Here is a 13,509-nt window from a genome sequence, read left to right on the forward strand (position 1 = left end):
GCTTTTTTGTTTGTGTTCAAAACGTGACGTTTCATTCAGTTTTACGACATTTTAGAACATGTTGCTTTTAAGTTTCACTTTCACTTTTACAAACTAGTAGGTGTAGTAGGCCCCTACTGACCCACATCTATGTTGCTCATAGCGACTGATGACGACTATTTAATGGCCTGATAACAGTCGAATCGGGTGCAATATTTAAAAATGCAAAAACAAACACGTTCTCTACACACACTAACTGTCAAAACACAACAAACCAGACTCGGTATCAAATCATTCTTTCAAAATACTAGCACACGTTTTCTATCAAAGACGAACATATAGTCAATCATAGCACGACAACTTTCAAAATACTAACAGTTGATTTCATTACATAAACGGCATTCATTTACATGTTTCAAATCCACCTGCATACAATAGACAATATGAAACCCATTGTTTTTATAATTCAGTTTCCTTTTACTAGAAAGCAGAATGAGTTACATTAATTTATCTTTACTTTATAGAATGTACAGTAGAAAAAAAATAGTGACATAATGATCTGCCAGTGATCAACAAAAAATCCAACATTTATGGCCTTTGGTTCCAAATGTGTAAAAATAAAATACACAAATACAGTAAAAAAAAAAAAAAAAAAGAGAAGGGGAAAAAAACACAAAAATGCACAGTCCTGTTCCAATCCATACGATCTTCAGCATTTGGTCATGTTCTCATCCATATTCACATCTTACTGTATGTCATCTCTCGCTATGCACCTTGGATAGAAACACTTAGCATACCTTATCCACCTTTGGCAGTCTATTTTACACAACTTATAGTAAATCAGATATTTCTCAATGTTTCAATGTTCTGTTCATTCAAAATGCTCATCAGCTGTTTCAATATAACTGTTGAGCTGTTGTTGTTGCAGAAGTAGTAGCTTTATACTATAGTTAAGGTTTTGAGCATTAGGTTTTAATTTCTGGCATGCTGTGTGCAAGCAAAATAAAACAAGAAAGATCCATAATTTTGGTATTGGGTAAGCTGGTATGTAAATAAAATTTAAGCATTTTCGAAACGTGTTAATTGCCCGCATATTCTGTGAAAACAACATGAATTGTGTTAATGGTATGGTCCACAACAGACCGATGTTGTCCTAAAGTGTTTAGAATTTTGAAAATGTGACTACAGACTGGACAAAAGGATATTAGTGATTGTAAAAAAAAAAAAAAAAAAAAACTGTGGTGGACTTCCAAGCAGAAGTCCACCAGTCCCTCAGCTGCTTGAGTTCAGGAAAGACAAAACTGTCAGAAGACATTTTTTCAGGTGCCACTTGTGCCCAGTGTAGTAGTGATACTTGTTGTTATGGTATTGCTGCTGTTGCTGCTAGATTTCTGAGTTAAAAGGGTTTCCATCTCCTCATCGTCGTTGAATGAGTTCTTCCCATATCGGTCCTTCCACCAGTCCCGGTACTGGAGGGGGAGGGCAGAGGGAGTGTAAAAGTGAGTCAGATGAGTATAAGCCAGAATCAAAGCCATGAAGGGTGTTTCACATCGATTTCAGACCAACCACAGGCCTTTGTTGTTCAATTCAATTTATTTTTATACAGCGTCAAATCATAACAGAAGTTATCTCGAGACGGTTGTTGCATGTCACACCCCGCTCTCTCCCTCTGCTTCCTGTCTACCTTTTCACTATCGTATAACTGTCAAAAAAAGAAGTGGAACAGTTTTCAAACTTTCAACCAGAGACGGCAATACACACTGCCTCTCAGCCTGGTGTAAAGTTGCTCTTTGGCCACATCACATTGTTTTAAAAAAGACGACAGTCAACAATGTTGTCCATGACGGTTATACTGAATTATATATGTGTGTGTGTGTGTGTGTGTTTATGTATGTATATATATATATATATATATATAGGGAGAGAGAGAGAGAGAGAGAGATATTTAAAGAAATACATTGAATGGCTACTGCCAAAAAATAAGAATAATCAAAATTGGCTTTTTATATCATGAAATGTTATGATCAATCAGTGGGGTGTTACTCACTTCTGTCAGCTCTGTGTTTTCAAACTCCTCCAGCTGCCGGAGGAAGCCCAGGTTGGGCCCCGCACACGGCCGAGCCGCCCTCACCCCCGCCAAGGACTCCACCCAGCCACGCCCTGTCACCGTCATGATGTAAGCCACTACCAGAGTCACACTGCGGGACACTCCTGCCACACTGAGAGCACACAGCTTCACCCAATCAACACATATTCATATTCTCTTCTTTAGTGTACAAAGAAGTGAAACTCCTTTTTTCTTAAAGCTGTGGTTAAATGCTTGATTTTGTCCTGTTTGATATGAGAACAGATGAAAGGTGATGGTATTTACTATGAAAGCATTAACCAAAATGTTGTCCTGTTTGATGACAGTGATGTGGTTGAAAATGAAAAATAGTTTAATACAATATGAAGACCTCCAGTCAGTAATCACCTTGAGGCAAATATTCATCATTATAAACAAAAATCTACCAAATCTGAATATTTGTGCTTCTTCCTCTCAACATCCTCATATGCAAATGACATCAGTTTCGTACTATTCTGATGCACAATATATTATGGCTTAGTGATTTTTAAATAAAAATATGAACGTATAGTACTGTAGGCCTACTATGCAGTAAATAATTCGTTAAAACAACAAGACATACAAGAAAAATAAGACTGAAAAACCCATTTATTGCTCAAGTAAATCATGTTTGATCAATCAAATTGAAGTACTATTTTAGCATGTGATTTTAAGATTAAGTACATTAATTCACAAATAAAGAACAAACCAACCAAAAGTATTTTTATGCTTTATTTCCACTCACCAGTGAACAAGGCAGCCTTCTCCTCTCAGTCGGGACTCGTGGATGAACATGATGCTGTCTCTGAAGTACTGAATCCTGGTAAAATTACCACATTAAACACACTGAATTAATTCATATTTAAATTACAATTGGCTTAACAATACAGACTTATAATAATATATTCAACCACCACATTTGAAATAGCAGTAACTTTATTTCTTAAACCATCTATTAATCAATTGATTCCACTTTTCTTCCGCTATATTCTGCAGTTTTTATTAATTATATAATCATTAAATATTGACTGCTGAACCTGCCCTCTAAGCAGAAAACATTGTAAATTGTATGATTGTAATTAAATTAATTAAAATTAATTAATTATTAAATTGTAATCTTTTGGTTTACAGTACTCAATCAGTAATGGGGTTGTATGTGTGAGTCTTTTCAAAAAGTTGTCCTGGATAAGAATACTTTTATATAAAATAATTTAATAAATAGAACATGTTCGTTATGATATCAAAAAGTTAATTATATACGAAAAAAATCTGTATCATTAAATTGTGAAAATTAAAATGGTTTGACTTTTATTTTCTTGCAATTATGCTTGCCACGGATCATCGGACGGTGGATACATCAGAGCCAATACTGAAGAACTTTCAAACATAGTGGACCTCATCTATGTACATACTGTATATATATATCATATAAGCACTCACAGGTTTTGCTTAGAGCGGTCAGCAGCAGATATACACAGGTACGTCATGTCCTGGAGGGTGAAGGGGGGAGAAGTTTAGACTCAAACAACACAATAGTGTATTTTCTGCAGATAAATGAATGTACAACATTTAACAAAGTGTAAAAAGAGTTTTTCATCCTGTCAGGTCATCTGTTTGAACAACGGGTCCAACACACTTGCTGTTTCTCGGTGTGTGGGACGGCCCCTGAAACTTTGCCCCTCTGACCCTGCTGGTATGGTAGGTCATGAAATAACGATGTTCTACTGTGTGTGTGAGTGTGTGTTGTTGTGTGTGTGTGTGTGTGTGTGTTAATGCATATGTTTTTGTACTGTGCACCTGGCAGCTGATGGTACATGCAGTGGACAGAAACTACCTTGTCCCGTTATGACTGCACCGCTGCAAAAACCCCTGAGCCCTCTGGGACACTCCGAGCTCTGGAAGTGCTCCAGACAAGTTAGCTCGCACACACACCAACCACAGTCTCGCGCAATACTCATGCACACACACAGACACACACACACGCGCTTAAAAACTCACACATATCACATATTGACAGAGCATGTAACTCTCATATTGTCGACATTATAATTATTGACAGTAAAAGTCAGGTTTTGCAAACGAATGCTGAGAAAGTCCTCTTCTATCGTTGCACCATCACTCTTAAAACTCATCATGACCATGATTTGGTGTTTGTAAAATCTAACCCAGGCAGACAGAAAGCATGAATAAACTCCTGAACAATGTGCGCGCAAATAGTGTATAAGTGCAGAAATTAATTTTCAGATTTTGTTCCATCAAGCTGGCCTCGCCCTCTTACTTTGCGGTATGTTAATTAGAGCCGCTTACTGTACAGTAAAGGGCAAGTCCGACCTCAGAGACTTGGTGGTTGCAAATTCTACCTTCCTCTCTCAGGAACCATCATGCTGTCTTCCAAGAAATCGATCAGTCAGCAGTTTGACTGTTAGGTATGCAAATACACCATCCCATCTGGCCATTTGGGCTACACTGGTAACCTGAGTCATTATTACGCCACAAAACTCAAAAAGCTGAGTCATTCATATGAATGCGAGAACAATCCAACGATCAAGATCAAAGATTTGTACAACAGCTGGGATTAATGAGTTGTTGAATGAAGGGCAGCACAGTTCAGCGAGTCAGACTATAATTTCAAGCCCAAAACCTTTTTAAAAGTTTTGGTGGTTGACCAGTTTGGGTAGTGATACTGTAATACAAGTTGCTGTTTCTCTTCAGAGTTCAATGAAACATAATAGCATGGATGGAGAAAGTGTACAGAAATCTCTGAGCACTTTTTCATGCTCGCTTTCAGCAAGAAAAGATGAAAGTTGTGAAAGCGGACACTGAAGATCAAGATTTCCGAAAACGGCTCAAACGTAAACTGAGAGAGGAAAATTTCATTCCAATAAAATGACAATAAAATTTGAATTAAAATGGATCATTGGCCATTATTCGAAAGGATAACGCTTCTAAATTAAACTTTATTTTATCCAAGAACAGATTTTGCAGTGGTACAGATCTGTTACCAAATGGAAATCAGTGAGAGCAAATTTCTACTTTCAACCTACCAGGTTCTCACAGTAGAATCACCTCTTTCTATCCTTCTAGCACTCACTCACTCACGTACACACAAGAAAAACACCTTTCATACACAAATCGCCAAATGCAGCTGTGAAAAGCTAGAAACCTTTTTTTTTTTTTAATGCAGTTCCACTTTCAAGTCTTTATGGACTTCAAGCTGCTGAGCTAAAAGCATCTTGTGTGAAAAATGTCTTACAGTTTGGTGACTTGCATCTGCACCACAGCTGCACCACAGAAAAGGGCATACAAATTTTCAGATATTCACTGGGATCCCACACAATACTGCAGAAAACGGCTTATTTCGTGGAACCTGGTGAATTCCGGGTCTTCTGACTGGTATACGACAAAAGGACTTTCCGTGCAAAATTGAAAAAAAGAGTATCTGCCTTTCACACTAATTGAAGCGGTGTATTTCAACAGTGTTTGATACAAATCTGACTTTAGGGTGTTGGATATTACTTTGCACCCTTTTTTTCTCGTATTTCTCCTTTCAAAACGCAACAGCATTGGCCTCACATAGTAAATAGATTGTTATAGATGATACCTCGGATGATAATGAGGGTATAGTGAAGATCTGAAGCTGAAATGATTAGTTGAATAATCAATTAGTCAATCTTGATAAATGATCTGTTGTTTAAATCAGGTTTCAAGCATAAAATGCTAGAAATTTGCTGGTTCCAGCTTCACAAATGTGTAAAGTCTTTTCAGGTTTTGGGGAACTTTGATGGACATTGTTTCACAATTTTTTTGCCATTTTTCAGATTAAACAATCAGTTACATGGAAAATCAGTTGACAGATTAATCGCTGTTGAACATATTTGTGAGAGCTGCAGCCCTAATGAATATATTAAGTCAGAAAAAGACAGAGGGGCACCTCAGGTCTGCTGCCAACATTTAACACTTTCAGAACGAGCAGCTGAGCCACTGAGGGGGGGAAACAGTTCAGGGGAGGTTGTGTACTTTATGGCTGGATTAATGTTAGGGTCCGAGGGTCACACAGGCCGATATAAGACGCAGAGGAAACAGCTCACCTCCAGGAAGGGTGCAGCTGTGTCATGGATGGACAAGATGTGGGTGATGTTGTGCTGCGCCAACAGCTCCCTGTCTCGTGCATCTGTGGATCGCAAAGAAAATCAGTCAACTCAAATATTCCTTTCATGCAAACAAAGATCACCACATGTAAGCTCCAACCTAAATTAAGCATTTTCTACCCAACAACACCCTCCCCCCCCTCCACCCCCCTGTCTCCCAAGCAAATGTGGCCTTCAAAGTTTTGAACTGAAAGAAAAACCGGAAAACCAGTGTTTCTAAAACAGTCCAACAGCTTGGCCCAGAAGCAAGAAACAGTAATTGTTCTAATCAAATTTGTTCTTTAAAAGGAAGCCAAAGGTTTTCTGCTTTGGACAGATGTGTCTTGAGCATGTTTTTCTCATGCTTTGCAAGTTTGCAGGATGCTGATGCCCCTTATACAAGACCAAGATGAGTCTGTACTGAACCCTACTGCCTGCCAAATCAATTCAACTAACCAGATTTTCACACATCATGAAAGTTTGTATAAACTGCAAGACTAAACAATAACTAATACAATATCAATTGGAAAAATTATAAACATATGAGTAGGCCTAACTTAAGATAAATCTTTCATATAGTTGCAGAGGAAACACAATCTGATTATGTAACTTACAAGGAAACCAGTGAATAGTCCACAAGTGTGTTGGTCATGAGATAAATATTTTTATGGGGTGTCACAGAGCCGACAACTGTCTGTCAGCTGAGCACAGACCACTGGCCCCTACACAACAAACAGCACTGTCCATGGTTCAGAAACAACAGCTAAACAATAATCACATGTATATATTATTATTATATTATATCAGACTCCAAAAGTTACCCGGGCCACTGTCCCCCTAACCTGGAGCCTATGGCCACAGCTACTGTAAACTAAATTTACCTATTGATATTTTATTAAAAAGATTATTATTATTTATTAAATGGATTAAATTCAACCATTATGCAGAATAAAAGCTCCGCTAACGCTAAAATCCTGCTAACACTAAACTGATACTAACAATAAACTCCTGCTAAAGCTAACATAACTTTTTAATGCCTTTTATTGATAGTGCAAGAGAGGTAGTCATGAAAGGGGGAGAGAGCGGGAATGACATGCAGCAAAGGGCCACAAGTCAGATTCAAACCCAGGGCTGCTGCAGTAAGGACTCAGCCTTGGTACATGGGGCGCTCTACCAGGTGAACTACAGTAGCGCCCCTGCAGGCACAGTTTTAAAGCGAGAAAGGTAGAGTGAAGATACTGCCATCATATGAAATTAAACAATCTAAGAAATCCATTGGTACCAACCATTTCATACTAGCTTGTCGCGAAGGAGGCAAAATAACGCTCCAAAATTTTGGCGAGGAAAAACTGTTTTCAAAGGGTGCCCTTGACCTCTAACCTCAAGATATGTGAATGAAAATGTGTTCTATGGGTACCCACGAGTCTCCCCTTTACAGACATTCATGCCCACTTTATGATAATCACATGCAGTTTGGGGCAAGTCATAGTCAAGTCAGCACACTGACACACTGACAGCTGTTGTTGCCTGTTGGGCTGCAGTTTATCATGTTATGATTTGAGCATATTTTTTATGCTAAATGCAGTACCTGTGAGGGTTTCTGGACAATATTTGACATTTTTTTGTGTTGTTAATTGATATACAGTACATGTATATGTGTATACATACATATATATATATATATATATATATATATATATATATATATAGAGAGAGAGAGAGAGATAGAGATATGAGATACGATATATGATATATATATATATAGAGAGAGAGATATATGATGTATGATATATATATATGATATATGATATATATATATATATATATCATACAATTAAAGCAAACTGTACAAGAAAGCTGAGATAACACATTTAGTTTGTAGATGCTGCATTTTTCCTTCCATTCCCTGAAGACTGCCTAGGTCTTTCTAGGTACTGTATTATAGTGACGTTTTTTTTATTTTTTTTATTTTTAATCATCCTAAAAAGGCATCAAATTTAGGCATTATTCAGTCTACTGGCCAGCCTGAAAACCTTAAACTCCTTTTTTTCTGAACTTCACTGTCCTACCTCTGTAGGGCAGATCAAGGGTCTCCTAACATTGTGACAGTCTTACAGAGTTTAACTCTCCCTCATACTTGCTCACACCTGTTGTTGTAAATACATACAATTTGACATGATGTAAAAGAATGCCAAGCAAAATGTTTTAAAGAAGATCAACGGCCTGGATAACGTTAAACAAGTCAGATTTCCTGTTTAACAGTGGTTACCTGAATATGTCATGTTTACAAAAAGTGATCCATATTTTTAACCCATTTCCTGTGCAGTCACCATTACATGTGTGCACAGATCTTTTGTAAGAGCAACCTAATGATCATATTTGCTGGTTTGTGGAAAGATGTGGAATACAGTTCACACTAGGGACACCCCCACGCCGCGGGGCATCCCCTCCCACACCAACCCTTACGCACTCAGCAGCCCTCAAAAATAATTTCTTTCCTCCAGCTGCTGACAGAGTTACACACCAACCCCCGCACGCACACACCCACACACACAGAGGCAAAAAAACAGTGTAATCGTTTTGTTTTTTTACATCAAAATACACTACTTCAATCACTCTGCTCTACACTGTGACCTCTCCACTCTATAGAAACTGAGCTCAGCGTAGCATCTCACCACATGCCCCTCCGTATGAGGAACTGAAACACACTCTACTGCATTATCCTGAAAATAAATTAATTCTTCACTCAAAATGACAAGAGGCATGACATCTTACCTTTGATATTTCCGAGATACAGATCAGGCAGGACCTAAAGACAGTTAGAAATTGAGTCAAAAGAAGGAAGAAGAGGCTGCGAAAGTAGCCTACAACAAGGTGATCAAGGTTTGATTGTTTTTGACTCCTTTTCGTGTAGAGATTTGATACTGTACCTTATTCATTCCATTACCCATGTCAGCCAAAAGTCTCAAGAAAAGCACATCAAGTTTAGAACGCTGGATTTTTTTTCACCAGGTTTTTAAAGTTGTTTATCACCTACAATAGTGATAGAAGAAGAAGTGTTTAGCTCCGTCGGTCAAGCCCTCTCACTAGCTCGTTTTCAAACTACCCTTGATGACTTTTTTGTGACCCAGGATATCATAAAGCCTTCGAACGCCTCCACAGCTCATGCCCCGAGTGCTACTTGATTGAGAATGTGCTACTGGGGATGACGTAATGTGACCTTAGCAGTGCTGCTTGGATATTTATATTTAGACCAGTAGTTGGGTCATGGGACTGTGGACAGGCACATACCAGCCAGACAAAGATGGCTGAGGGCCAGAGGGAAGAGGAGAACAGATCTGCTGAGGTGTTGTAGGCCTACCGTACAAGGAGCACTTCTGAATGAGGCTCAAAATACATGCCACTTGCAATAAATCTTAATTTAGATAATATTCTTGAGGTATATATAACAGGCGAGTTGTCTTAGAACTATAGAAATTCCCCAATTTAGCTTAACCCCTCATCCCACTAACCTATTTAACATACAAGGACTACTGACTGGTAATGTAATTAATGTGATCCGAAGTAAAAAAAAACAACAAAAAAAACAGGGTTATTATTATTTTAGTAGTCACAGTTAATTTACATATTGTGTAAAATTAAAATAGGCGTGAGGAAATCTGTGTCCGTCTCCTTCAAAATGATAATGTGTGATACTTTAATTAAATTAAGATCCATGGCAAACATTTTATCAATCTGTTCTATTTTATCTATTAAAACTACATAGGCTGCAATTGAGTGCTCTTGACTGGGGTCCCCTATAGGACCCTAACACATTGGTCTTTTTAAAAAGCACTTATTAAAACAGAAAACAATGATATGAAGTCATTAGGAACAAATTGATCGACAAAGTCATGACAAATTGGAATAATGAAATAAAGCACCTGTGAAATATGACACAAAGTATACCTTTGGGGTCTGTGGGGACCCCAGTCGGTGGGATAAGGGGTTAAATGCCCAGAAAAAACCTTTTGTTTAAACAACTTCTTAGTGTGATCGATGGTGTCCTACATAAACACAAAACTTTCTGCAAAAGTTCAAGCAGTTTCCGTTATTTCACATGACAGATGTTCTATATTTTTCATTTTGTCTCTGCTCTTCTTGCTGGTTTGAAGTGGGTGGGAAGAGGTTGGAAAAAGGTTGTGGGGATGTTTGCTTATGGCGCCAGGCCATAGTCAATCACATCATCACAGTAAATGAATAAGTGAATACTTTGACCAGCTGGTGGCTCTAGAGGAAAGGGTCAGGGGATCACCAAATTCATGAAGATTCATCCTCTGGTCACCATGAAACTCTATACCAAATGTCATGGCAATCAACCCGATATCTGTCACAGTGTTTCACTCTAAAACAAAAATGCCATCCTGCTGGTGATGCTAAAGGAAAAGTCAGGAGATCAACAAAGTCAGTATAGGATTCATCCTCTGGAGACCATTAATGTCTGTACCAAATTTCATGGAAATCCATCCAATAGTTGCTGATTTATTTCAGTCTGAATCAAAGTGGTGGACCTACCATTGACATACTAGCATTGCAAATATATTCGGTTTACTATTAAATAAAACCTCAAATCCTCACATTTAACATTGTTTTATCAGCTTGATACTTCGGGACTTTTTCGAATTTCATGAGAATTGCTTATAAACTTGTTTTTGTCTTAGAACAAAGAATCCCCCCATATATTTTAAATTGTGTTGATTCTCAGTGGACATCCACTTGACTCTACTTCAGTCACTGCGTTTACAGTAAAACCCCAAATTCTGCTACATCTTCAACACATCACTCTGTGGCGATCGAGGTATTTTTTAGCTCGGCTTTGTCGTCTTTGTGTTGTGTTCCTGTGTAAATGGTAAATGGACTTGCATTTATATAGCACCTTTCTAGTCTTCCAACCACTCAAAGCGCTTTATACTGCATGTCAACACTCAACCATTCACACACATGGCAGAGGCTGCCCTATAAGGTGCCAAACTGCTCATCAGGAGATAATCCCAATGCTCGTTCACACACCCTGATGGCAGAGTATCGGGAGCAATTTGGGGTGCAGTATCTTTCCCAAGGACACTTTGACATATGGACTGGAAGAGCTGGGGATCGAACCACCCGATCCAACCACCACGGCCGCCCTGTGTGTGGTTCAGTGTGTGGCACAGCTCAGATGCACTGACAGGAAGAGGAGAGTGGAGGCGTTTACAAAAAGCTGCCTGCATGACTGTGGAGGACCACAAGTGTCACAGAAATAGTAATCAAACATTTCATTAATTAATAACTAATTGTACAATGAAAAATAGACATTAATACATTTGTTTACCACTTAATTTATGAATCTATAAATAGACTAAACTACAAAGCAATTAATATACATAAAACAGTCAACAAGTATGTAATTTAGAAATACATTAATTAATTAATAAATAAATAATTTAATTAAAAATATATTTAGAAATTGAAGTAAAAAGAGAAATTGATAGAATACATCTCTTCAATGCTCCTGAACACATCATCAGTGATGTCACATGGGGTCAGTGGGTGTTTCGGATCTTTCAACATCAGACACCCAGCCATGGTTGATCAGACCATGTGTTCAGGTGGCATTCGCTCCTCCCCATGGACCTCCTCTCCTGATCCAGAGCCATCTCGAGGCTTTCTCCGCTGCCTCTGTTATGTCCTTGATGGCTTTCCTCCTCTCCAGTCCAGTGATGCCCAGTGCACTCTAGGCTTTGTAGAGCGATTGCCCCACAAAAACCTCTGCCTATCAGGAGTAACTTTCAAGTTTGATGCCACTTTGTTTGTTACACCCAGCAGATAATCAATAGGTGCTACGTCTGCTACAACAAAACAATACCACACTGTAAAGTCCTTACAGACAGGTATTCAAAGGCTGCAACTAACAATCATTTTCATTGTCGATTAATCTGACGATTATTTTCTTGATTTGTCGAGTAATCGGCTCGTCTATAGGAAATAATGGAAAATGGCCTTTGTAATTTACAAGAGGCCAAGGTGATGCCCTTGAACTGCCAAAAATATTCAGTTTGCAGAGACATAAAACAAAGAAAAGCAGTAGATCCTCATATTTCAGAAGCTGGAACTAGAGAACATTTTTTGGTAATGTTTGTTGGTCGATTGGTCCACCAAGACCTTTGTTCCAGATGGAATATCTCAACTATTGGATTGCTATGAAATTTTGTACAGATATTAATGGTTCCCAGTATAGGCTTCCCAGAGGATGAAGCCTACTGATGTTACTGACCCCCTGACTTTTCCTCTAGTGCCATCATGAGGTTGACATTTGTGTTTTTTATTCAAATGTCTCAACAACTACTGATTAGATGGCTGTACAGACATTCACGGTGCTCAGAGGATGAATCTTACTGACGTTGCAAAAAAAATATACGATAGGCAACTGATCAATCAATACTTTGATTCATGACTGAATACCTGCAAAACTAATGACATTCCCTTCAGCATCAGTTGTACTTTTTATTTGGTGCTAATCAACAAATGATAACGCTAATCGTCATGACTTTTAGTAATTTTAGTAGAATTTCTTGTAAACATGATTTTGAACTAATGATGAAATAATGTGTCAGAAGTCTGCTGTAGAAAATGACACATTACATTTTTGGGGTCTATTAGACAGTTAAATATAATGGATTTTTACACACTCTACAGTATCTCTGATTGGTGTTGACTGTACTTATTATCCAGCATTAGCCCTCCCAAATAAGTATCATAGTTTGTTCATGAGAGGTCTAAAAGGGAGTTTGAACTCCCTGGGGTCATGTCACCATGTAGGAGGATAACATGCTGTACATTTGTCTGTGAATGACATTTTGGCAAATAAAATATTTAAATTCATGCATTGCCCATATAAAGTAAAACTGTATTTTATAAGTCCCATAGTTTCCTAACTGTACTCAGGACATTTCCTGGAAAGGAATAGTTTCGTAGTGAACAAAGTGTCCGGTTTATTACATTTTCAATAAATTCATTTCAATTATTTGCTAGTGTAACCTACAGTAGGGGAACATGCAAATAATGTCTACAGGCTAACAAACAACTCAAAATCTATGAAGAATGAAGTTTCCAATATTAAACCAATATTTAGGGTTTAAATGTAACTTTAGGGAAACTACTCTATTAACTGTATCTGTTCCAGGGAAACTTCCTCTGAACTTATTAAGAAATGAAGGGATCTGTAAAATAATGTGTTACTGAAATATTTCCCAGTGTAATATAATTTATAAGAACCACGTG

General features: G+C 38.0%; 1 protein-coding gene across 2 annotated transcripts; it reads right to left on the minus strand.

Moving 5' to 3' along the window:
- Nucleotides 1-340: 340 nt before the first annotated feature.
- LOC119488630 (dual specificity protein phosphatase 22-B-like) lies at nucleotides 341-9,401 on the minus strand. 2 transcript variants are annotated; one of them, XM_037770441.1, is made up of 7 exons: nucleotides 9,141-9,401; nucleotides 8,986-9,019; nucleotides 6,172-6,254; nucleotides 3,524-3,573; nucleotides 2,829-2,903; nucleotides 2,027-2,198; nucleotides 341-1,448 (listed from the first exon to the last, which is right to left on the minus strand). In XM_037770441.1, the coding sequence occupies exons 1-7, from the start codon at nucleotides 9,159-9,161 to the stop codon at nucleotides 1,299-1,301; spliced, it is 585 nt and encodes a 194-aa protein (XP_037626369.1). In that variant the 5' UTR covers nucleotides 9,162-9,401; the 3' UTR covers nucleotides 341-1,298. The 2 variants fall into 2 exon arrangements, with proteins under 2 accessions (XP_037626369.1, XP_037626370.1); XM_037770442.1 differs by lacking the exon at nucleotides 341-1,448 and adding an exon at nucleotides 1,475-1,681.
- Nucleotides 9,402-13,509: the final 4,108 nt, after the last annotated feature.

Source organism: Sebastes umbrosus, chromosome 5 (genome assembly GCF_015220745.1).
Source record: "Sebastes umbrosus isolate fSebUmb1 chromosome 5, fSebUmb1.pri, whole genome shotgun sequence".
In the NCBI taxonomy this organism is placed as follows: Eukaryota; Metazoa; Chordata; class Actinopteri; order Perciformes; family Sebastidae; genus Sebastes; species Sebastes umbrosus.

Excerpts from the sequence above, each read along its gene's own strand:
- LOC119488630 (XM_037770441.1), bottom strand. The coding sequence starts at position 9,161 with ATGGGTAATGGAATGAATAAG. Across the intron at positions 3,574-6,171 it reads CAGCTGCACCCTTCCTGGAG|GACATGACGTACCTGTGTAT; the intron begins GTGAGCTGTTTC and ends TTCACCCTCCAG. Across the intron at positions 2,904-3,523 it reads GACCGCTCTAAGCAAAACCT|GATTCAGTACTTCAGAGACA; the intron begins GTGAGTGCTTAT and ends TAATTTTACCAG.